The 26417-nt window shown below is 44.5% G+C and overlaps 1 protein-coding gene across 9 annotated transcripts in view; it reads right to left on the reverse strand.

Annotated features, from left to right (window-relative positions):
- Nucleotides 1-825: 825 nt before the first annotated feature.
- Nucleotides 826-26417, reverse strand: part of LOC128347439 (zinc finger protein 883-like) — a 37520-nt gene continuing 11928 nt past the window's right edge. For 5 of the 9 annotated variants that reach the window (XM_053302109.1, XM_053302113.1, XM_053302111.1 and 2 more), the window contains exons 4-8: nt 25729-25811; nt 25057-25183; nt 12442-12524; nt 10558-10684; nt 826-3800 (exon numbers count right to left, since the gene is read on the reverse strand). In XM_053302109.1, the coding sequence (XP_053158084.1) occupies nt 2095-3800; nt 10558-10684; nt 12442-12524; nt 25057-25183; nt 25729-25811 (2126 nt within the window). In that variant the 3' untranslated portion in view covers nt 826-2094. Of the gene's footprint in view, nt 3801-7785; nt 7796-10557; nt 10685-12441; nt 12525-12794; nt 13021-13332; nt 13489-13568; nt 13686-19593; nt 21111-25056; nt 25184-25728; nt 25812-26417 lie in introns of those variants that run through there. The other 4 variants (XM_053302117.1, XM_053302114.1, XM_053302115.1 and 1 more) reach the window with 4 other exon arrangements.

The raw sequence follows: 26417 nt of genomic DNA on the forward strand, positions 1-26417 counted from the left end.
TGCATCTCACAGAACCGCCAGTGAATGGGCTTACAGAACATCTTCCTTCAGACAAACGGCACTGTAAGCATGTGCGCCTGATGGGAGAAGGTGAGTGACAGCGATGGGGTGGGACTTCCTGCCCGTTTTCCCCATTGTAAGCACGAGTGCCGCTGTGCTCCATCATGTCTGAAGAGGACTTCTGTCCACCCAGCCTACCAAATAGCAGCAGGATGTGAGTGTACATGTCCTTTCACCCCTCCTGGTGCACCAGAGCACCTTTCCTTAATCTCAGGTGTTGGAGGATTTATTCAGACTTCCTTACTGCTCTCCATGTGCCCCAAATACTGTGACGCCTGAGGGAGGTATGGTCACTATGGCACAAGGCAGGGCTGTTCAACTTGGGCCCTTCTGCAGATATGGGCCTACAACTCCCCTGCTAACTGGGCATTCCCCTGCTAACTGGGCAAAGAGGCACCTTTTACCGTGGTGATTCTCTTTATTTAACAGGGGGAGAGTAACTGGCCCTATCCACCCCCAGCACAGTACTTCCAGTGACTCTTGCTGGTGTGTATCTTATGTTTCTTTTTAGAATGTGAGCCCTTTGGGGACAGGGAGCTATCTTATTTGTTTGTTATTTCTCTTTGTAAACTGCCCTGAGCCATTTTTGGAAGGGCAGTATAGAAATCAAATTATTATTATTATTATTATCATCATCATCCCTGGCTATTGGCCACTGTGGCTGGGGATTGTGGGAGTTGTAGTCCAAAAGGAGATAGGAGGGGCATAAGGAGCAAAATGGAGTATTATCCTATCACACAGTAATGGAGAGAGGATGACTGCCTTTCTGGGGTTCACATCCTTTATTTAAAAAAGAAAAAAAATACACATGCTGTATTAGAAAAACAGGTCTAAAAACATAATCAAACTAAAGTTTCACAAAAGGTGTGGGTAAGGTGTCTATGGATAATGCCAGTGCTCTGGGCCACTTTAAAAGAGCAGGAGGCACTGAGCTTGGCCTGAACAGGGAAGCAATACTGTTCATACACAATGCCCTGTTTTGGTCAAATGTACTCTAGAGATGTGCACGGAACTGGTTCGAAGGCGGCGGAGGTCTTCCTTTAAGAGCGGGGGGAGGGTGCACTTACCTCTCCCACCACTTTCCCCCCTGCCGGCATCAGTTTTTTCAAAAAGCCCATCGGGGTGGCAGTGTACCTCCCTGCCGCCCTCATCTTCTGGATATGACTGAAAGCCGCCTGCGCGCATGGGCGAACATGCGTGACCGTGTGTGTGCCTGTGCCGGCGTGTGCTTTTTAAAAACCTGACGCCGGTGGGGGGAAAGAGGCGGGAGGGGTAGGTTCACCCTCCCCCTGCTCTTCAAGGGAGACCCCCGCCGCCTTCGAACTGTCCCGCTGCAGTTCCGTGCACATCCCTAATGCACTCCATACATTCATGCCAAGATAAAATATAGGTTTTTAAGGTTTAAGTACTCTTTGCTGTTGGTGTATAAACAGATGAATGCACTAATTTATAGCAGTGCTTCTCAAAGTTTTTGAAGTCATGGGCTGGTACAGACTTTGTGCGCAGTTTCCAGGACCAGCAGTTAGTAAAGGAGTAACCCCCCTCGCCCCCACCTCCAGGCACCCCCCAAAACAATTTCAAGCCAGAGGGGGGGGCACCACTGCTGGGAGCGCTCCAGAGATCATTTCTAGGCAGGCAGCCCTCGCTGCTGGGATAACACTCATTTAGCTTCCTTGAAATGAACGTTATCCCAGCAGCAAGGGCTGCCTGCTTAGAAATGAGCTCTGGAGAGCTCCCAGCAGCAGTGTCCACCACTGGCTTGACATTGTTTTGTGGGGGGATTAATTCCTCATGGAACAGCACAGACCAGCACTCAACTCCTCATGGACCAGAACCACTCCACAGACCGGTGGTTGAGAAACACTGGTTTATAGTATGAGTCACCAGAGTGGGTTCTTTGATGGGAAATAAAGCAGTCCTTCCAACCAAAGATCTTTGCACACTCCAAACATTTATATGGTTTTCCTCCTATGTGAATCCTTTTGTGTGAAGTCAGGCTTGTGCTGACTGCAGCTCTTTCCACACTACAAGCATCTATATGGTTTCTACCATGTGAATCCTTTGATGTGAAGTCAGGCTTGTGCTGTGACTGAAGCTCTTTCCACACTCCAAGCATGTATATGGTTTCTCCCCTGTGTGAATCCTTTGATGTGAAGTAAGGGAGTCAACTCGACTGAAGCCTTTTCCACACTCCAAGCATTTATATGGTTTCTCCCCTGTGTGGATTCTTTGATGTAAAGTGAGATTTGCACTTTGACTGAAGCCCTTTCCACATTCCAAGCAAGTATATGGCTTCTCCCCTGTGTGAATCCATTGATGTGAAATGAGACTTTTCTTGTGATTGAAGGCCTTTCCACACTCCAAGCACTGATATGGTTTCTCTCCTGTGTGGATTCTTTGATGTGTGGTGAGATTTGCACTCTGACAGAAGCTCTTTCCACACTCCAAGCATGTATATGGCTTCTCTCCTGTGTGAATCCATTGATGTGAAGTGAGTCCTTGCTTGTGACTGAAGGCCTTTCCACATCCCAAACACTGATATGGTTTCTCCCCTGTGTGAATCCTTTGATGTGAAGTGAGATTTTTCTTGTCACTGAAGGTTTTTCCACACTCCAAGCACTTATATGGTTTCACCCCTGTGTGAATCCTTTGATGCGAAGTAAGAGAGTCAACTCGACTGAAGCCCTTTCCACACTCCAAGCATTTATGCGGTTTCTCTCCTGTGTGGATTCTTTGATGCAAAGTGAGATTTGCACTTTGACTGAAGCCCTTCCCACATGTCAAGCATGTATATGGCTTCTCTTCAGTGTGAATCCATTGATGTGAAGTGAGACTTTTTTTGTAATTGAAGGCCTTTCCGCAACCCAAGCATTGATATGGTTTCTCTCCTGTGTGAATCCTTTGATGTGAAGTCAGGCTTGTGCTGTGACTGAAGCTCTTTCCACACTCTAAGCATGTATATGGTTTCTCTCCTGTGTGAATCCTTTGATGTGAAGTGAGGGAGTCAACTCGACTGAAGCCCTTTCCACACTCCAAGCATTTATATGGTTTCTCCCCCGTGTGGATTCTTTGATGCAAAGCGAGATTTGCACTTTGAATGAAGCCCTTTCCACACTCCAAGCATATATATGGCTTCTCTCCTGTGTGAATCCACTGATGTGAAGTGAGACTCTTCTTGTGACTGAAGGTCTTTCCACACTCCATGCACTGATATGGTTTCAACCCTGTGTGAATCTTTTGATGTGAAGTGAGATTTTTCTTGTCACTGAATGTTTTTCCACACTCCAAGCACATATATGGTTTCTCCCCTGTGTGAATCCTTTGATGTGAAATGAGGTCTGTGCTGCGGCTCAAACTCTTTCCACATGTCAAGCATTTATACAGTTTCAACCCAGTATGGATTCTTCTGTGTCTAGTCAGGTTTCTACTCCTATTGAAAAACTTCCCACATTCAGAGCATTTATAAGATGTGTCCTCTGTGTGGGTTTTCCACTCAGGTTGAGGGTTTGGTTCAAAACCTAAACTTTTCTGGCTTGCAGGGGACAAGCTTCTTTTTGTCTCTTTCTCCATTTCCCCTTGTATTTCATAGAAGTCCCCATACTGAGAAACAGAATGTCCATTCCTCCTTTTCTCTCTGGCTTCAGTTTTCTCTGTGTGTTCTTCCATCTTCTTCCATGTGGCACTACCTAACAATCCCTGGCGGGCTTTCCCCTCATGGTCACTTTCCCACCGGACAGTTGCTGGAATGGAGAGAGAAAATTGGTCAGTACCTGGGACAGAAAAGGAGCTTCAGATCAATGAACGGCTCCTCATTTTGTGTTCTGACAAAATAAGAACAAAGGCAGACTACTTCTTCATACTGACTGCTCTGAAGTATAGGTAGATGGGGCAGACAGAGACAGTCCTAGCTGTGTCCATCTGGGTTCTCAGACCAGCAGCAAGCCAGGCTCAATGCAATAAGGACTTTATCGAGGTTACTGGGTACCTAATCTGGGTACCAATTTCCAATGAGTGTAATTTGTGCATGGTACCTCACACACCCTGGTGCCTAACAATCCCCCCCTCTGCCAACAGGCAAAGGTAGGAACATAAGAAGCTGCCATATACCAAGTCAGACCATGGGTCCATCTAGCTCAGTATTGTCTACACCAATGTTTCTCAATGTTTTTTGAGTAATGGACAGGTACATTCTTTGTGTGCAGTTTCCCAGACCAACAGTTAGTAAAGGGGTCCCCCTCTTTGCCCCCACCCCCAGGCTCCCCCCAAAACATTTCAAGCTGGGGGGGTGCCGCTGCTGAGACCTCTCCAGAGCTCATTTCTAGGAAGGCAGCCCCCAATGCTGGGATAACACTCATTTAGCTTCCTCCAAATGAACGTTATCCCAGCAGTGGGGGCTGCCTGCCTAGAAATGAGCTCCGGAGAGCCCCAGCAGCAGTAGCCCCCACCGGCTCAAAACTGTTTTGTGGGGAGATTAATTCCTAATGGACCAGCACTCAACTCCTCATGGACCGGCTCCGGTCCACGGACCGGTGGTTGAGAAATAGTGGTCTACACAGACTAGCAGTGGCTTCTCTAAGGTTGCAGGCAGGCATCTCTCTCAGCCCTATCTTGGGAGATGCTAGGAAGGGAACTTGGAACCTTCTGCTCTTCCCAGAGTGGCTCCATCTCCTAAAGAGAATATCTTACAGTGTTCACACATGTAGTCTGCCATTCATATGCAACCAGGGTGGACTCTGCTTACCAAAGGAGATAAAGTCATGCTTGCTACCGCAAGACCGAGCCTCAGTTTGCTGTTAAAGTCTACCAGGCTAGTTATTGTGGGGATTTCACCAGGAACTCCAAGGCTTCCTTGTCTCCCCTGGCTCTGGATGTTATGGCTTACATGGGCAGATACATCTTTGAAGGGGGAAACCATCTGGCCTTTTGCTTGGGTATGGGCAATCACGTGAATGATGGACATTCAAAGTAATGTTTTACTCATGGACAGATAATTGCCTTTGAGTTAAGGGGAATGAGGATCAGTAATGGACTCAATGAGCTGAAACAGGCTGGAGCTTAATCCAGATCAGACAGAAGCAGGAGATTCTCACACATGTGACACAAACACAAAACTGGCTCACAATCTTGGCTGAGGTGCTGGGCCCCAAAAAGGACTTTTCTCCAATGGCAGGCACCTCACAGGACTTAGCTCGCAATCTCCTGCTCTGGTGACAGACCTATTATATAGCTGAGGGGGAACCTTCTCCTAGGACCGTCTATTCACGTATTTTGGATCTTCCTCTCCTGACAAAATGCAGGCGGCTCCTTCTCTGCAGACTGTCATGCTCCTTAGGAACAGACCACAGCACAGTAGTAGAGAAGCTGCTTTGTATGCAGTAGGTCCCAGGTTCAGTTTTTGGCAGCATCTGCAAGTAGGACTGGGGAAAACCCTCGATGAAACCTTGGAGAACTGCTGCCAGTCAGTGCAGAAAATACTGACTGGATGGGCAAAGGGTCTGACCGCCCAGAAGGCAGCTAACTTGGCAAAGAGGCACCTTTTAACTTGGTGATTCTCTTTATTTGGCAGGGGGAGAGGAACTGGCCCTATCCACCCCCAGCATAGTACCTCCAGTGACTGTTGCTGGCGTCTATCTTATGTTTCTTTTTAGACTGTGAGCCCTTTGGGGACAGGGGGCCATCTTATTTATTTATTATTTCTCTGTGTAAACCAGCCTGAGCCATTTTTGGAAGGGCGGTATAGAAATCAAATAAATAAATAAATAAATAAATAAATCACAGTCCATTGGACAGAGCTTTCTCAGGGTTCCATTTTACATCCTGCATTTATATTCCACCCTTACACCAGTGTTTGTCTCCCCTTTTTGGACTCTCACAACAACATTAGGAGGTAGGTCAGGCTGAAAGATTACTGGCCCAAAGCCACCCAATAAGCTTCATCTTGGAGACAGCAACTGAACCCCAATCTTTCAGATCCTACTTAGGAACATAGGAAGCTGCCATATACTGAGTCAGACCATTGGTCTACCTAGCTCAGTATTGTCTTCACAGACTGGCAGTAGATTCTCCAAGGCTGCAGGCAGGAATCTCTCTCAGCCCTATCCTGGAGAAGCCAGGGAGGGAACATGGAACCTTCTGCTCCTTCCAGAGCGGCTTCATCCCCTGAGGGGAATACCTTGCAGTGCTCACACATCAAGTCTCCCATTCATATGCAACTACAGTGGACCCTGCTTAGCCAAGGGGACAAGTCATGCTTGCTACCACCAGACCAGCTCTCCTCTCCCAGACCAGCTCTCCTTTGAGACTAATGACTACACAATACTGGCTCTTTATCCCATAGGTGGATCAAACCCATGACCTGTGCCTTATTCACACCATGCTCTCACTAGCCGAGAAAACCAGATTGATCTCTCTGATAATCTCTTTCGCTTTCCCCTTTTGAGGGTTCATGACTGTGGTGTAGTGGTTAGAGTGCTGGACTAGGACCGGGGAGACCCAAGTTCAAATCCCTATTCAGCCATGATACTTGCTGGGTGAATCTGGGCCAGTCACTTCTCTCTTAGCCTAACCACAGGGTTGTTGTGAGGAGCAACTTTAGTATGTAGTACACTGCTCTGGGCTCCTTGGAAGAAGAGTAGGATATAAAATGTAAATAATAATAGTAATAATAATAATAATAATGGTGTGGTTGTGGGGCTTGTGTGCTCTGAGGAAGGTGAGAGCTATGCCAGCGGTCCAACCATATTGAACAGGTCTCACCAGAGGAGCCAGACAAAGAGTGCTTCTCCCATCAACAATATGGTGAGACGTAATTTTAATAAATCTATACCGGATCGGTCGTTGCCCGGGTCAACAAGGACTGCGCCAGGTGCTATAGTCCCTGGACATCTGGTGACAAGTGGGCAACAGGACTCAGGATCTTCAGTTGAGCAACCAGGGCTGGAGACTGCAAGGTTACTGGAAGAAACGTCGCTTAACCGAAAAAAATATACGAAAAATGCCAACAAGGAAATAATGATTTGCTATTACAAGTCTAGTCCAACTAGAAGAGGTTATTTAAAAAGAATGTACCAAATTTGGAAAGAGAAGCATCCAGATACAGAAATAACAGAAGAAAGGCTAGCAGACCAGAGAAGATTCATAATAAGAAATAAAGTATTCACAGGAGTAGAGCTGGAAGAACTGCAAAGAGCAACACAGTCTCAAGATATGGGAGAAGAATTACCACCAATTGAAGAAGTTGCTCAGGCGCAGGTGGAGGAGGTGTTGGAAATCGAGGATGCCACTGTTGCTGAACTGTTTCAAAATCAAAACCAGGCAACCGCCCCTTTGCCTTCACCTCAAAAACCCGAATGCCGTTTAACAGAAAAGCAACAAGAACTAAAGCAAAAAATAATTGAGCACATGAACCAAACAACCACCAGGGTTCGACTTCCAGCTCTAAAAACAGTTGCCAAAAAACAACTTGCTCAGGCATTAAAAGCTGTCAGTGCTGCACTTGCAGAAATAACAACCAAGAATTTGCAAGAAACAAACCAACTAATGAACAGTGCAGCAACAATAACAACAACACAAGAGCTCGGATACAAGACCAGTGGACCTGTAAAAAAAAGAAAGCAGTACATCACCTAAATGGAAGATTAGATTAGAAAATAAAATCTCCAGGCTTAGATCAGATGCTAGTAAATTGAAAGATATGAAAGACAAGAAGCTGAAGAACGAAAACACCAAACAGTATCTGATCCAAAAATACCACGTAGATTCAAGGAAAATTAGAGAAGTCCTGGAAATAATAAAGCAGCAAATAACAGCAGTGTCAAAGAAGATTAGCAGATACGAAGCCAGAATTACACAACACAGGCAGAATCTCCAATTCCAGTCGAATCAGAGACGTTTCTATCAAAGCATAGAAGGAGAAACTGCAAGAAACGTAGAAACACCAAATAAAGAAGAAACAGTGCAATTCTGGGGAAAATTATGGGACATTCCAATAGATTATAATAAAAAAGCAGGCTGGATGAAAGAGGTCAAAAAATGTAACCAACAAATGCAAGATCTAATAATAACACCAGAATTAATAAGTGAAAGAGCAAAGAAAATTAAAAATTGGATTGTACCAGGCGACGATGAACTGCATGGCTTTTGGCTTAAACACCTAACAAGCCTTCATAAACAACTATCAAAACAGTTCAATCACATTTTGCAAAGAGGTGATATTGAACAATGGCTAACAACTGGGAAAACTCATCTCATCATGAAAGACCCAGCAAAAGGTGCAGTTCCAAGTAATTATAGACCGATAACCTGCCTGCCAACCATGTTCAAATTAACTGGAATAATAGCAGATGAAGTGATGCAACACTTATTAACTAAAAAAGAGCTTCCAGTTGAACAGAAAGGAAATTGCCCAAACACCAGAGGCACAAAAGACCAGCTCCTGATTGACAAAATGATTTTAGAAAACTGCAAGAGAAGAAAAACAAATCTAAGTGTTGCATGGACTGACCACAAGAAAGCCTTTGATTCATTGCCTCACACATGGATACTAAAATGTTTAGAAACAACTGGTGTCAGCAAAAACATTCAGATATTTATATTAAAAAAAGCAATGAGCATGTGGAGTACACAGTTAACAATCAATGGTGAGACACTTGGACAGGTTAGCATTAGAAGAGGCATTTTCCAAGGGGACTCACTATCCCCTCTGTTGTTTGTAATCGCCATGACCCCACTTTCACAAATACTAAACAAAACAGGCCTCGGATAACAAACATCTAAAACATCAAGTCAAATCAACCATCTGCTGTACATGGACGATCTGAAGTTGTATGGAAAGTCAAAGTCAGAAATTGAATCACTGCTAAACACTGTCCGTATATTCAATAGCGATATAGCATTGGAGTTTGGACTAGACAAGTGTGCTGCATTAATAATGAACAGAGGAAAAATAAGAAAAACAGAAGGAATAGAACTGCCCAATGGAAGCAAGATCAAGAACCTGGAAGAGAAAGAACATTACAAATACTTGGGAATTCTCCAGGCTGATAACATTGCACACACTGAAGTTAAAAGAAAAATAGGGAGTGAATACATCAGGAGAGTTAGAAAAATCCTAAAGTCCAAACTCAAAGGTGGGAACCCCATACAAGCCATAAACACCTGGGCTATACCTGTTATCAGATACACTGCAGGAATAATAGACTGGACCCCAGGCAGAGCTAGAGACGCTGGATCGTAAGACCAGGAAAATCATGACCATCAATCATGCTCTGCACCCCTGCAGTGATGTAGATAGGCTATACCTCCCCCGCAGCTCAGGTGGAAGAGGAATGCTGCAAGTCCATCAAACAGTAGAGGAGGAGAAAAGAGGTCTTGAAGAATATATCAAGGACAGTGAAGAAGATGCACTTCAAATGGTCAATAACGCAAAACTATTCAACACCAATGAAAGAAAGCAGGCCTTCAAGAAAGAACAAGTCAAGAACCGAGCAGAAAAATGGAAAAAGAAGCCCCTGCATGATTCCACTTATATTTTCCACTTATATTTGCACAATATAAGTGGAAAATCAGACATCACCAAGACAGAGGGTTTAATACTGGCTGCGCAAGAACAGGCACTAAGAACAAATGCAATAAGAGCCAAAGTCGAAAAATCCACAACAAACAGCAAGTGCCGCCTTTGTAAAGAAGCAGATGAAACAGTGGACCACCTAATCAGCTGTTGTAAAAAGATCGCACAGACTGACTACAAACAAAGGCATGACAAGGTAGCAGGGATGATACACGGGAACATCTGCAAAAAATACAAGCTACCTGTAGCCAAAAATTGGTGGGACCATAAAATTGAAAAAGTTGAAGAAAATGAAGATGTAAAAATATTATGGGACTTCCGACTACAAACAGACAAACATCTGCCACACAATATACCAGATATAACTGTAGTTGAGAAGAAAGAAAAACAAGTTAAAATAATTGACATAGCAATACCAGGGGATAGCAGAATAGAAGAAAAAGAAATAGAAAAAAATCACAAAATACAAAGATCTACAAATTGAAATTGAAAGGCTGTGGCAGAAAAAGACCAAAATAATCCCAGTAGTAATTGGCGCCCTGGGTGGAGTTCCAAAAGACCTTGAAGAGCACCTCAACACCATAGGGGTCACAGAAATCACCATCAGCCAATTACAAAAAGCAGCTTTACTGGGAACAGCCTATATTCTGCGACGATATCTATAACAACTGACAATAAAATTCTGGCATCCCAGGTCCTTGGGAAGGACTCGATGTCTGGATAAAACAAACCAGTCAATAATACCTGTCTGACTGTGTAAACAAGAAATAATAATAATAAAATCTTAAGACAGTACATCCATCAATGAACAAAATTAAAATCCCACAATGTTATGAAAAGAGGAAATGAATGCAAAAACTGATGGTGCTATTTATTCAGCACTTTAAAAAGAGATATTATCAACCCTGGGGGGAAAGAAGCAGTCTTACTCAAAGAGGCCACGACTCCAAAAATTTCCTCCATGACTTCCCTGTGTAGGGTTTTTTGGTCTGGATCCAGCAGAGCCCACTCCTCCTCTGTGAAACGCACGGCCACCTCCTCAAAGGTCACCAGACCCTGAAATGGAAGAAGAGAAAATGTTCTCCCTCGCAGTTCATGTAACAGGTGAGCAGAAGGGTTTATATGCCACTTTCCCAGCAAAAACGTTCTAAGTGGTTTCCCGTGTCAAAGGGGATCAAAGTCTTACAAAGAAGACACAATGGAGATACCAGCAAAAGCCACTGGAACATAAGAAGCTGCCTGACACCGAGTCAGACCATTGATCCATCTAGCTCTGGATCATCTACAGCCAGGGTCTCTTAACCTTGGGCCCCCAGATGTTGTTGGCCTACAACTCCCATCATCCTCAGCCACAAAGGCCATGTCTGGGGATGATGGGAGTTGTAGGCCAACAACATCTGGGGGCCCAAGGTTAAGAAACCCTGATCTACACTGATTAGCAGTGGCCCTCCAAGCTTTCAGTCAGGAGTCTTTGGGACCTTCTGCATGCAAATCTGATGCTTTACCACTGAGCTAAAGTCCCTGGAATGAAGATGAAGAGTTGCTTTATCCCCTTGATAAATATGTTCAAAGGTGACTCCAGTAATGTACAAAAATATCATTATTACAGTACTGCATCATTATCTTTGATGGTATTCTTTGATACCCTTGCTAAGTGGGCAAAGAGGCACCTTTTTAATGTGGTGATTCTCTTTATTTCTGCTAAACAGAATAACTGACCCTCTCCATCCCCAGCACAGTACTTACAGTGACTGTTGCTGGTGTCTATCTTATGTTTCTTTTTAGATTGTGAGCCCTCCGGGGACAGGGATCCATCTTATTTATTTGTTATTTCTCTATGTAAACAGCTTTGGAAACATTTGTTGAAAAGCGGAATACATCTATTATTTGTTGTTGTTGAACTGCCAAATTCAAATATTTAAATGAAGGGCTGATTTTTTCCTTTTTATTATTTATTTTTCTATGTAAACCGTTTTGAGAACTCTTGTCCACCTTAAAGTTTTTCCTTAAATATTAGTGACTTGCTCTGGGTATGTTTTATCTCAGCATCTGATTAGTAATGTATATATGCATATTAATCAAAATTGAGGAAAACTCTAAATTTAAGATGGCCCCGTTAAAAAGAAGAGGTTAATACAGGTTATATCTGCATTTACAAGAAAGGGACAGGACTCTGAATTTAAGATGACCTCGTGATTTCTAATATCAAAAAAGCTAGGAAAAAGCCTAGTCTTGGATTCAAGCAAATACAGAATATAGATTTTTATTTGGGCGAGGGTTTCTATAATGCAGCTAGAATGGTAGCCCTATAACCTGAATCTGAAAAGAGGGGAAACCATGAACCAATCTGAATGAGCCACATGTATCAAAGTACATTTAGTAGTAGCCTGACCTGAAGAAAATAAGGATATATTGTATTAAAAAGATTAACCATAAGAATGGATTTTAATAACTCTATACGTAAACTACAGTCAGTTTCAAAAGGTCCATCATGAATCACCCAAGATATAGAAACAGGATGTAGAAATGTCGTGTGCACAAAATGTTAATATTTAACATTAACATGTTTAGTATTATTTATAATTTCAAAACATTTAATAAACATATTTTTAAATACCTAAGTATTACTAGGGTGGCATAATTTAGTTTAATTATCAGAATGGGAGAGGATTGTAGGCTTGTGCCCCTGATTTTTGAAGTACCTAGCAATGCCCCTGGGAAAGAGAAATTCTTTCAGGCCTAGGGGGATGTGCCAGAAACCGCAGTAACCTGTCCATCCCCCATTCACCTCCCCACAGCATTTCCTCCCCTACCTGATCTGGGTCTATTGAAGGTTTTTTCACTTCAGCACAAACAAAAGAGGCCTGAGAATGCATCACCAACATAATTCCAGCACCTGCAAAGTACACAGAATGATGGGAAGATTTAGGCAAGTCAAATATAGAGAGCATCATGTATCATGCATACGCATATATTCCTTGAACATGATTTGTATTTTTCTAGTTCAGTTTTGCAAAAAGAACACCTCTCTTCCCACTTGCTGTGCACAAAATGTGCATGTGCGTAGTCTAAAGTGCCATACATACATCAACACATCTTTCAGCTATGGGAGAGGATGGAATAAAGCTCACATCATACAAAAAGACAAAAAGAGAAAGAGACGGACAGACTCAAGGAAGCATGACATTGGGACAGGATTTCAGGTGGCCTCTCTTCCTCAAGGATAAGCGGAAATATGTTGCATGAATCCTTCAGCACCCCTAAGGTGCGATTCTCCCTCCATGGGGGCTCTGCCTGAATCCGACGCAGCCCCCTCTGCCCGAGAGCAATTGGAAGCGGCTTCAGATTATTCCTGCCCCTGAAACAGGGCAGATCCACCCCAGACAGAGAACGGGGTAAGAGAGATTAACAGAGGATTGGGACAGGAAAGGCCTGGCGGGAGGGGTCGAGGCGTTCCCACCCCGCCAGGCACACCCACGTGATTCCAACCAGCTACCACCACCAGGTCTTTCCCCCAGGAAGGAAATGCAGTCAATGCTTGCAACGGCAGGAGAGATGCAGGGCTGTGTTGGAGCTGGGGTGTGTGGGATACTTTACCCGACGCCTGCAAACCGATCACTGCCCTCCTTTCCTGCCCTCCCGCTCTCAGTCTTCCCTGGAGCTCCTCCGAGTACAGGCGTTTATAACACGAAAGGAAAACTGACCATGCCCGCCTGCTGGCAGGCGGCGAAACCGGAGGAAAGGAAGGCTCGCTGTCCCTTCTCATCACCGCTCTTTCTAAGCTGCAGCCGCGACCTTCTTTCTCCTTCCATCCCCTCCCAGGGGATCTTCCCTAGTTTGTTTCTTCCCTTCCCACCCACACCCCACTTGCCCGACTTGCTTTTCTCACCCTGGAGCCCTGGGACCTCCCACCCCTTCCCCCAATGCAAATGGGGCTCACCAGATCCCAGAGAACGGGGACCGCCGATCCTAAACGTGGGGGAAGAAGAAGAGGAACAGGAAAGGAAGGAAGGAAGGGGAGACGAGAGAGGGACGGGAAATGGCTTGGCCCCATTCATTCCTGTCTTCCACTTTGTTGCTCTAGGAAGTCGGATTTCTTCTCTTTAACCCTTAGATAGACCAGGGCCGGGCGGTGGAAGGGATTTTGTGGCCGCCTACTGCAAAATAAGGTGGTGGGAGGGGGAGGCGCTCCTTTTTTTCCTGGCAGGCACCGAAGAAGCAAAGTTTATTGAGATGTCCATCACACTCCTTCTTAAAACGAGAGGTCTCTTTAGGCGGATACAGTATTCCAAATGAGGCCTGACCAACACAGAATTGCGTGGAGCTGCAGCTTCTCATGATCTGGGCACTATGTATCTATCTATCTATGTATCTATCTATGTAGCTATGGGGGCTGCTTGCTGCTCCCGGGGGTTGTAGAAAAAGCCCTCCCCCCAAATATTGGTGGTGCCTGTCAAAGGTAAAGTGTGTCCTCGAGTCAGTGTTGACTCCTGGTGACCACAGAGCCCTTTTTCTTTGGTAGAATACAAGAGAATACAATACAAGAATACAAGAGAATTTCTTTGGTAGAATACAAGAGGGGTTTAACACTGTCATCTTCCCACGCCCCGTGGTATGAAATGATGCCTTTCACCAGCTTCCTATATCGCTGCCACCCGATATAGGTGCTTCCTCTAGTCTGGGAAACATACCGGTGGCAACCTCATGCTTGCTAGACAAGTCATTTCCCTCTGCGTCATTAGGTGGCGCCTGTGGTGCTAACAAAAAGAGGCCCCCCCCCCCCCACAAAAAACACCTTATTTTGCAGTAGGCCCCCAAATCTCTTCATCCGGCTCTGCCCCTTTCTATACTGAAATCATATTTTTCCTATCCCCCTACATAAAATTGTTGCTTATCCCCCTAAAATTGGCTCTCAGATCACTCCGAAGCAACAAACAGCCTAGAAAAACTTACTTTAAAAGTTGCCCAGCACTGAAATGGGTGGGAGCACAATCAGGAACGGCCTCCACTTTCCATTTATTTGATTGGTTGAGATTACTGCTACTCAAATAGCCACCACCCCCCAGCCTCTTGTCTGTCTGTGCTTTGCTTAAAGAATGGGTGGTAGGCAGGGAACAGGCTAGGTTCTCCCCTGCCTCCTAGCAGCCCTGCAGCACATGCGCCAGTGACACCCCTTGTGCATAATGTCATACCCAAGCTCCAGAGGGCCCTTGCAAGCCCTCCAGAGCACATTCCAGCAAACACTGGCTGGGTGCATTTATTTCCTTTTTTCTTCCTCCAGCAAGAGAGAGAAAGAGAAATGCAGATGCGCTTCAGAGGGCTCACGCTGGCCCTCCAGAACTCAGGCCATGCCCGCTTTGTGCATGGCAGCGCCCCCATGGCCACACAAGCCCTCCAGGACTCATCCCCAGCTAGCATTTCCTGGCTGGGTACACGTTTGATTCTCTCCAGGAGGGAGAGAATGAACAAAACGTCCACTTCCTTGTGAAGAGAACAAACAAAACAAAAACAGCACACAACCAGCAAACACCAGCTGAGAATAAGTTCCAGAGGGCTCATGAACAGCAAAGTCCAAGTTCTAGGGTGCCCATTAGGTGGCTCTTAGGAGCTGGGCAGCCAGTTTCTTTGAACCATCTGCTCAATTATAGCTTCACCCATGCTGCTGGGAGAGAAGAACCAAGTCAGCAGCAGCTAGAGAAGACAGCACAGCACCTAGAATGTGAACAGACTCTGCAGGAGGCAATCATAAGAACAGCCCTGCTGGATCAGGCCCAAGGCCCATCTAGTCCAGCATCCTGTTTCTCACAGTGGCCCACCAGATGCTGCTGAAAGCCTACAGGCAGGAGTTGAGGGCATGCCCTCTCTCCTGCTGTTACTCCCCTGCAGCTGGTATTCAGAGGCATTCTGCCTTTGAGGCTGGATGCTGGAGGTGGCCTATAGCCATTGACAGACCTCTCCTCTATGAAGTTATCCAAACCCCTCTTGAAGCCATCCAGGTTTTGGCTGTCACCACATCTTGTGGCAGAGAATTTCACAAGTTGATTATGTGTTGTGTGAGAAAGTACCTCTGCTTGTTGGTCCTAAATTTCCTGGCAATCAATTTCATGGGATGACCCCTGGTTCTAGTGTTATGTGTGAGATAGAGAATTTCTCTCTATCCACTTTCTACACACCATGCATGGTTTTACAGACCTCTTATCATGTCTCCCCGCAGTTGTCTTTTTTCTAAACTAAATAAGCCCAGATGTTGTAGCCTTGACTCATAAGAAAGGTGCATCTTGGTTGCCCTCTTCTGTACCTTTTCCATTTCTACAATGTCCTTTTTTAGATGTGGTGACCAGAATTGTATGCAGTACTCCAGGTGTGGCCGCACCATAGTTTTGTATAAGGGCATTATAATATTAGTAGTTTTATTTTCAATCCCCTTCCTAATGATCCCTAGCATGGAATCGGCCTTTTTCACAGCTGCCACATATTGAGTTGACACTTTCAACGAGCTGTCCATCATGACCCCAAGATCCTTCTCCTGGTCAGTCACCGACAGCTCAGATCCCATCAGCTTATACTTGAAGTTGGGGTTTTTCATCCCAAAGTGCATCACTTTACACTTGCCAACACTGAACTGCATTTGCCATTTTGTTGCCCACTCCCCCAGTTTGGAGAGATCCTTTTGGAGCTCCTCACAATCCGTTTTGGATTTCACTACCTGAAAGAGTTTGGTATCATCTGGAAATATGGCCACCTCACTGCTTACCCCTACATCTAGATCATTTATGAACAACTTTAAAAGCACCAGTCCCAGTACAGATCCCTGGGGGACCCCACTTCTTACTTCCCTCCATTGCGAAAACTCTCCATTTATCCCTACCCTCTTTTTCCTGTCCTTCAACCAGTTAGCAATCCACACATGTACCTGTCCCCTTATCCCATGACTGCTAAGTTTTCTTATAAGTCTTTGATGAGGAAGCTTAATACAATATAAACAATATAACACAATATAAACAATGAACTTCAGAGGGCTCACCCAGAATGTGGACCTCACAATGCCCTTAATCCGGCCCTGAGGTCCCCCCCGCAATTGGTGGGGCCTCCCCCAGTTGCAGCACTTGCGGTAGGCTCAAACCAGCCCCGAGATAGATGCTCATCAGAGAACAGATTCCAACAGCTCTCACTATGATGGTGATTAGCTATTGGATTTTTCTTGCGCCCTTCCTCCAAAGAGCTCAAGACAGCCTTCATGGTCTCCTCCTCCATTTTATCCTCATAACCCCTCTGCGAGGTAAGTTAGGCTGAGAGGTAGCAACTGGCCCAAGATCACCCCGTGAGCTTCCTGGCTGTGTAAAGATTTGAACCCAAGTCCCCCTGATCTGAGTCAAACCATTACACCACACTGCCTTTAGTATCCTGGAAGGCTCAGCTAGGTTTGGGGGATGCATGCTGTGCTTCAACTATCCATCTGCTCTAATTCTCCATCCCACCCTCAGTCCAAGATGCTTTAATGCTTTTAAGGGCCATTGGTTCTTTAAAAAAATCTTTATTTGTTTGCATTTCTATCCCACTCTTCCTCCAAGGAGCCCAGAGCAGTGTACATGGTTATGTTTATCCTCACAACAACCCTGCAAGGTAGGTTAGGCTGAGAGAGAAGTGACTGACCCAGAGTCACCCAGCTAGTTTCATGGCTGAATGGAGATTTGAACTCAGGTCTCTCTGGTCCTAGTCCAACACACTAACCATTACACCACAATCGTGGATTCTAATGATAATCCTGGAAGGATTGAACAGAATCAAAGGAAAAGCACTCTCTCCATTCATAATAAAATGCCACCCTCCAGACTTTTTAAACGGGAAAGGGAGCAGAGTCCCAAGCAGCTGGGACCATGGGGGGGGTGGGGGGTGGAGATTAGGGCTGAGGCAGGGTACATTCTGCAAGGTACATATCTCCCAGTCCTGGCCTTCAAACTCTTCCATACAAGATTGGGAGGCAAGGCTAAAGATGCCCCCCTCTTTGGACTGCTCAGGTGGGAGGCTGGATGGGCATCTTCCTTCTCACCTTGTTGCAAGCCTCAGCAGTCAAGGTGACTATGAGGAGAGTGGGGGCAGCAAGGAGCTACTCAGGCAGGACTTCTGCAATATTGCACTGGGAGGAAAAGGGGAATGTATTCATTATTTCTCTCCCCACTGCAGCCTCAAATTGTAGATTTCTATGATAGCCTCCATCTTATTTGGAATTTTCTAAATGTAGACTGCTGAGGGGCAGAACTGCAGTTAAAACCGTTAAATGGAAGAGAGAAACCCAAGGCCTATCTCTGTGTAGCAATGCATCTGCCAGGCTTGCAGAGCCAGAAAGAGTTGCTCTGGATATTAAGTGGTGCCAAGACCACAGCAGCAGCAAAGGAGGCAATTCAGGTGCAGCAGATGGAGGATTTGGCCCAGAAGTAGCTTCAGGCAGGGGCGTAGCAAGGTTGGAGTGGGCCCAGAGACAAGATTTTAAAATGGGCCCCCCACCCCACTGAAGCTCAGCTCAAGTTTTGTAAATTGTGGACTATGCGAGTCATTTAATGGTACTAGAGAAAGACGTACTGTTCTGGTAGCTCCAGCTCTTAACACTCACATCAATTTCAGAGGATTAATACAACTGAAGGAAGCCCAGGCGGGTGCGTGACTGGGGGTGTCAGTCATGTGAGTTGCCTCTGGGGGCCCCCCAAGGCAATGGGCACCCAGACAACTGTCTCCCCTTGCCCTATTATAGTTACGCCCCTGGCTTCAGGCACCTCCTGCCTCCACCTGTTAAGTACGGAATACTCCCCCCCCCGCCCGCACCACCCTGTGTTCCCTCTAACAGGGATTCCCAGATCTTGTTGACTACAACTCCCAGAATCCCCAGCTACAATGGCTTTTGCTTGGGGATTATGGGAGTTGTAGTCAGCATCATCAGGGAACACTGGTGACAAAGTGCTTCTTTTGCCTATCCTAAATCTCCTGTCCATCAGCTTCATTCAATGATCCCTTGCTCTAGTGTTGTGAGAAAAGTTTCTCTCCCTCCACCCCATTTTCTTCATACCATGAACAGTTTTATAAGCCTCACTCATGTGGCCCTTTATAGCCCTCTTTCCTCCATCAAGAAGCCCCAGCTATTGTAGCCTCTCATTATACAGGTGCTCTGGGGTGGTGGGGATTTTTTTTGGCCCCTTTCTGCACCCTTTCCACTCTGAAATAACCTTACTGAGATGCCATGATCAGAACTGAGCACAGTATCCCAAATGGGGTTGCACCCTGGATTTTCAAAAGGGCAATACGATGCTAACCATTTTATTTTTGATTCCTTTCTTAATGATCCCTGGCATGGAATTTGACTTTTTCAGAGCTGCTGCACATTGGGTAGAGGCTTTGATCCACCATGACCCCAAGAGCCCTCTCTTGGGACTGGCACAGATGATGTTTGGTCTGCTTCTTCAACCACCCCACCTGATCAGAATGTGGGCACTTTCCTTCCATGCACATCCTTTGTATTTTCTGACATGCCTAAATGCATGCAGGGGCAATCTGTCTGTGGAAACCTTTTCCTTTTCTTGCCCCAGTGGGCTAAATTCAACATGTAGCCAAACACACAGCAATGCACAGAGCGTTGGCAAACTGGTTTTACTTCAACAAATGAAAGCCCTTTATTCTGGGCACTAGGCATTCTACAGAAGAATTGAAAGAGTTAAAAACATCAGAATCAAAATGGCATGAGAAAACAAAAGAAGGGGAAATGAATTCATGTGTTGGAAAGAAATTCTTCTTCATTCATTCATTCATTTGATTTCTATACAGCCCTTCAAAAAATGGCTCAGGGCGGTTTACTCAAAGATAAAGGCAAATGGCAAACATCTCATCAGACTAAGTGGTTAACTTCTCTCCTCCTGCATTCATTAGAAGCCTTAAGATTTCTGACATCAGTCAGAGCATGAATCAACAGAGTGGGCCCTTTGGTGTGAAGTAAGGTAGTTCCTCCAACGGAAGGTCTTTCCACAAACCAAGCATTCATATGGTTTCTCCCCGGTGTGAATCCTATTATGTTCAGAGAGGTACTTTTTGGTATTGAAGCTCTTTCCACAAACCAAGCATTGATATGGCTTTTCTCCAGTGTGAATCCTATGATGTGAAGTGAGATGTGTACTATAACTGAAGCTCTTTCCACACTCCAAGCATTTATAAGGTTTTTCTCCAGTGTGAGTTCTTTGATGTGAACGGAGGTGTTCAATTCTAATGTAAGTCTTCCCACACTCCAAGCATTTATAAGGTCTCTCTCCAGTATGAATCCTTCGATGTAAAGTGAGGTATTCACTCCTGCTATAACTCTTTCCACACTCCAAGCATTTATAAGGTTTCTCTCCTGTATGAGTCTTTTGATGTGAAGTGAGTCGTGAACTCAAACTGAAGCTTTTCCCACATTCTAAGCATTTATACGGTTTCACCCCAGTATGAATACTTTTATGAGAATTGAGACTGCTGTTACAGCCGAAACTCTTGCCACACTCCAAGCATTGATATGGTTTCACCCCAGTGTGGATTCTTCTATGACTGCTCAGGTGTTTACTCTTAGTGAAGCTCTTTCCACACTCCAAGCAGTTATATGGTCTTTCTCCAGTGTGAATCCTTTGATGTGAAGTGAGGCTTGCCTTTTGACTGAAACTCTTTCCACACTCCAAACATTTATGTGGTTTCTCCCCTGAATGAATCCTTTGATGAGAAGTGAGGCTTGCCTTGTGACTGAAACTCTTTCCACACTCCAAGCATTTATGTGGTTTCTCCCCTGAGTGAATCCTTTGATGAGAAGTGAGGCTTGTCTTTTGACTGAAATTCTTTCCACACTCTAAGCATTTATGTGGTTTCTCTCCCGAGTGAATCCTTTGATGACCTGTGAGGTGTTCACTCCTACTAAAATACTTTCCACACTCTAAGCATTGATATGGTTTCTCCCCAGTGTGGATTCTTTGATGTCTAGTAAGACTATGACTCTCAGTGAAGTTTTTCCCACACTCTAAGCACTGATATGGTTTCTCCCCAGTGTGGATTCTTTGATGTTTAGTAAGACTACGACTCTCAGTGAAGTTTTCCTCACACTCCAAGCATTTATATGCTCTCTCTCCAGTGTGGATTCTTTGATGCATAGTAAGATTTCCACGGTTGCTGAAGCTGCTCTCACATTTGATACATTTATATGTTTTCTCCTCTGTGTGCATGTTCAACTGAGGTTGCAGGATTATTGCAAAAGTGAAAATTGTACTGTACACAAGACACACATTTCTTTCCATGTCTTTCCCCATTTTTTCTCGGATATTGATTTCATGGAAACTACCATGTTCAGAAGTGTGAGACCCATTTCTCCTCATCTGTCTGGCTTCAGTTATCATTCCCTGTTTTTCTCTCTTTTTAGATGGGGCAACTTTTAACAATCCTCCATGGGTTTTTCCCTCATCCTCAGTCTCCCAATTGTCACCTGATGGAACCAAGTGAGAAAACTGGTCAGACCAAGAAAAAGAAGAAGCCCCACATCAATTAAAAAACAACAACAATCACCCTTCGAGTTAAAGTGTAAAACTGTAATACCATGTGTGATTCTCAGTTAATCCCCTTGATTTTAGGCTTGCTCATAAATTGAAGAATTTTCATTTCAACAAGCTGTCCCCTAAATATATATTTTAATCTCACCAACTGTGTCATGAACCATGGCCTGTATTAGCCCAGTTTTCCCTGATGCAGTTGCATCTCCTTTCATATATAGTGGCTGAAGCCTTTTCCAATGCTTTTATATTACAGACTATATAGGAACATAGGAATTTGCCTTCTACTGACCATCTAGCTCAGTATTGTCTACACAGACTGGCAGCAGCTTCTCCAAAGTTGTAGGCAGGAATCTCTCTCAGACCTATCTTGGAGATGCCAGGGAGGGAACTTGGAACCTCAGATTCTCTTCCCAAAGCACCCCCTAATGGGAATAGCTTACTGTGCTCACATGTCTCCCATTTAAATGTAAACCAGGGCAGATCCAGTTTAGCAAAGGAGACAATTCATGCTTGCTACCACAAGACCAGCTCTTCTCCGATGTATTCTTATACTTTTGTTAAGACTGTATGCTTCATAAATCACTTTACTCAATAGCTTATGTGTATTCAATTGCTTGTATTTTACTAATTAGGTCTCTGCATTTTCCTTGAGCCTTAAGCAAAAGTTGCACAAAGTGCACCATGGGAAAGTGAAGCAATTTGCTCTTTTAAGCACTCGGTGTAATGAGTGTTTGAAGAAAGTTATAGTAACGTGATGTTGTCTGTCTTCTGTACATTCCAGATTAGACAGGACAGTAAATATTAAGCAATGTGGGACAAGGCCAACTTGGAATAGAAACAAGTGTGCAATTAAGACCAAAGGTTGAGGTGTAAACTGACACTTCTGTATCATTGGTGCAATTTGCAAGGCTCTGACAAGCTTTAATTGTTTGTGAAGGTGGTGTATAACTATCCCCATCCTCACGCTACTCCCTATCTGTACATCAATTATTATTATTATTAATTCGATTTCTATACCGCCCTTCCAAAAATGGCTCAGGGCGGTTTACAAAGAGAAATAAAACAAATAAGATGGCTCCCTGTCCCCAAAGGACTCACATTCTAAAAAGAAACATAGGACACACAGCAGCAACAGGCACTGGAAGTACTGTGCTGGGGGTGGATAGGGCCAATCCAATGGCTAAGGATTGAAGATGAGCCAAGACGACTGGAAGGTTGACAGTTATAGCTAGGACCATCAAGGGCTAAAGTCCTTAACTGACAACATCTAAAGAAGACATCCTGACATGGGACATTCTGTGAGGGATAAGGTCCTTGAGTTTGAGACACTTTGGGCAAGGGTATGGAAACACCTGCCAGTACCCCAGTTTTGGACCTTTGGGGTACATCATTGTCAAGGGGGTCCAATGGAAGTGGCTGACCCAGTGAGCTGAGAGCTGACTGACCCAAAAGGTATAACTGCTGCTGCCCCAGGGCAAGAGGTTGGAAATCTAGCTCCCTTCTCTCCAACACGAGTTGTCTCTTCGCTCTCTAGCTACTCTGCACGCCAACCTCTCCTTCATTTCTACTACAGCATCTCGGTCAGCCACAGAATGATTCAATTGATCTGACCCATCGATTGTCTCCTGCCATGTTGGAAATGGAAACTTCTCCTAAATGTCTTCCTTTCCCCCCCTCTTTCTCCCCCTTTCCTCTTAAGAATTGTACCCAATAAGTTAGGAAACTCTAGTTCATTTGCATATCCTCTGTTCCATAGTTGTTCTACAGTAGAGTAACAAAAGACATGCTTGGTGTGATTTCTGTGTCTTCTCACATCCACTGAAAGAAAGAATGGGATGATTTGGCAGAGTTAAGAGATAACTAATCCATGGGAACTAGGAAACCTGGGCAGGGCTGGTGGTAAGCCTTCCTAATTCTGAGCATTATTTTGCTAGCATATGAAATTAAGGATATTGTGCAATGGTTGGCACAATCTGTTAAGTCTCCTTTCTTTGGTATGGGTATGTAGACTGACCTCTTCCAATCTGTTGGCCACTGTGTCGTTCTCCAAATTTGCTGGTATAGTTTGGTTAAAGCCTTGGCTGATTCTTCTTCTGTTGCTTGCCATATTTCTGTAGCTATTCCATCGATTCCTCTAGCCTTCCGACCTGGTAATGACTGGAGTGCTGACCTAACTTCATCTTCCCGTACTAGAAGTTCTTGCAAGTAAGGAATATCTTCTAGAGCATCTTGGGTGTTGGCGTCCCTGCTGTACAGATTTTCAGGATACTCCTTCCATCTCTGTTTGATCTTCTCTGAATCAGTTACTATCTATCCTTTGGCATCCCTTAACATACCAATTTGAGGTTGGAACCTCCCTCTGAGGTTCAGAGATCATAATAAAAATACCAGTTATTGAATGGCAAAAAAAAAAATTGATCTTCAGTGTGACTCCAGGAGCTCCTGCCCGAGAAGAGTTGCCTCACCCTGCCTAATGGTAGAACTAATTCTGCCCTTACTTCTCTCTCTGTCTAAACTGCCCTTTTAATATCTTTCCCATCTTGAATGCCCCTTCATAATTCTCACTCCTTTTCCTTTGAGCCAAGCCTACCTGCCACTGTTCTCTTTAAGGTGTGCACACGTGCATGCGCTCACAAGTTTTCTGATGTCCGCTCAATTAATTTTAGATCCCACTCAGGTTGAATTAGGAAGGTCACACTCTGAATGCATCTGCACACACAGTGCCTTGATACTGCTGCCCAGAACAAAACTCATTCCGCACAGAGATGAAAAAAATTAGAGAGACCACTGCTACCTGCCTCAGTCCCTTTCAGTTTTCCCCATCTTAAAAAAATCCCCGTTCTTAAAAAAATCAGTTTTCCCCATCTTAAAAAATCCCTGTTCTTAAAAAAATCATCACCATGTTAAAATATATATAAACACAAAATATTCCCCATTTACCCGAATCTAAGGTTAGACCCACCCCCAGCCCCCAGTTCTTTGAGGTTAGAAATTGGGTGAGGAGGGGATAGTCTTAAATTCATAGTCCTCTTCGCATAATGTTGTTCTGAAGTAGAAGATGAGCTATTAGAATTCCATAAGGACAAAATGTATTCTGTCTGAGCTTTTTTGAAAGTAGTGTCTTCTTGATATGATTGGATTTGACCTATCTTGGCAGAACCATATTGTACTGGGTTAGGCTCCTGCTTGCTCTACTCTGTTATCTTCTCTGCCACTTATCAAAATTTAATACTTCTCAGGGGCTAGATTCCCTCAGTAGACAAGATTGGTAATAACTTCATCACATACAGAACAAAAGCCTTCAAAAAATTAAGAAATATAATTACAGCTGATTACTTAAACATGAGTCTTTGAGGCTTTTTTCTTTTTCAGAAAAATTCTGAAAAATATCATATCTTAACTATTATTGAGATCATTGTTCATTAAAAATCTGCTGAGAACAATAATAGTTCTCAGCAGTTTAATTAACTGAAGGTATTTGTTCTGTATGCGATGAAGTACGGCATGGTTCTGTCAAAAGGATTCACTATATCAAGAAAACACTATTTTCAGAAAAGCTCAGACAGAATAAATTTTGTCTTTATGGAATTTTAAGAGCTTGGCTTCAACCCCCAGAGCTAGCATACTCAGTCTGGCAATATACGATATAAATCCAATTTTAGAAATAGAATATTTTACATTTTATATTATAATCTTAGAAATAGAATTGTAAAATACACTTCTTTCCTTCAATATTTGTGTTTGTGCACACGTGCATGTGTTGTCTCTTTAGTGGTACACAATAATGTACATGTGTACACACTGCCTTGATCCTGCGGACCAGAACCAACCTCATTCTGCTCACTGATGGAAAAAATTAGAGGAAACACTGAGCCTTACCCAGAAAGGACACATTCTCATAGTTCTCCTCCATGACTGCCCTGTGCAGGGCTCTTTGGTCTGGATCCAGCAGAGCCCACTCCTCCTCCGTGAAATACACAGCCACCTCCTCAAAAGTCACTGCACCCTGGAAGAAGAAGAAAACATTTCCTCCCTCACAGACCACGTAAGGGTTCTTTCCTTTCCAAGCATAATCCAAATGGGCAGTTAACATAAGGTGGTAGGAGAATGGCAGGAAAGATTCCCCTGGAGGGTCATTCATTCTATTTATATTCTACTTTTCACAAAAAGCATTAAAGGGGTTTATATAGCAAATTAAAAAGAAATGGAGGGGGAAGGTGTTCTGTCTCAAAGGTGCTCCAACTGTTAATAAATAAAGAAATAGACACCATGGAGACACCAGCAAGTGCCACTGGAAAATACACTATCCTGTAACAAAGAGGCCAATTGCTGTCCTCCTGCTAAATACTGTACAGCCAGCCCTTTCAAAATCTCTTCCTTGCCCAGTTAGCCAAATTAAAGCCTCCACAAGTGGCCTTCACAGCCCTCCTAGCCGGCAGTTTTGACAGAGGCCAAAGGAAAGAGAGATGCTTTCACACCCAGAGGGAAGTGGGGCAGATGAAGGTGACCTCCTCATTCCCTGTCCTCCCCCCCTAGTGACCCCTCCCCTACTTGTTCTGGTTGCACTGAAGCCTCTTCCGCTCCATCAGCAAGAAGAGATGGCCGAGAATCCATTGGCTGAGTCACTCCAGTACCTGTGAATCACACAAGAGTGATGGAAAGATGTTGGTGAACGAAATAGAGAGACAACTAAGTATAGTTTTTAAAAAGTCTTCATGCTGGCATAGTGCAAGATATGGACTTCAACACATGTGGCAGTTTGAGTTGAAAACTGCCATAACTCAACCTATTTTTAATCTGTGGGAGAGCCTGGAGAAGAGTTCCCCCCAGACATGCACACAGTTAAAACAAGTACATGGGGAGCATGAAAGCAGGGCTAGGAGTTCAGGTGGCCTCCCTCCAGTGTTCCCTCTAACAGGGATCCCCAGATGTTGTTGACTACAACTCCCAGAATCCCCAGCTGCAATGGCTTTTGCTTGGGCATTATGGGAGTTGTAGTCAACAACATCTGGGAATCTCTGTTAGAGGGAACACTGCCTCCCTCCATCATGTGCATCTGGCAATCAAAAGGGTGAGAGGTGAAAGGAGAAAGAGGGCAAGGAAAGGCCTGAGGGGAGAATTGCAGGGGACATTCCCTCTCTGGGTGCATTTCTTCATGCAAAGATGGGTATGTGAAAAGTCTCTTTCCTGCAGACCAAATCCTCCAACTTGGGGTCAGGAATCTACACAGCAGAGAAGCC

Source organism: Hemicordylus capensis, chromosome 2 (genome assembly GCF_027244095.1).
Source record: "Hemicordylus capensis ecotype Gifberg chromosome 2, rHemCap1.1.pri, whole genome shotgun sequence".
Classification (NCBI taxonomy): Eukaryota; Metazoa; Chordata; class Lepidosauria; order Squamata; family Cordylidae; genus Hemicordylus; species Hemicordylus capensis.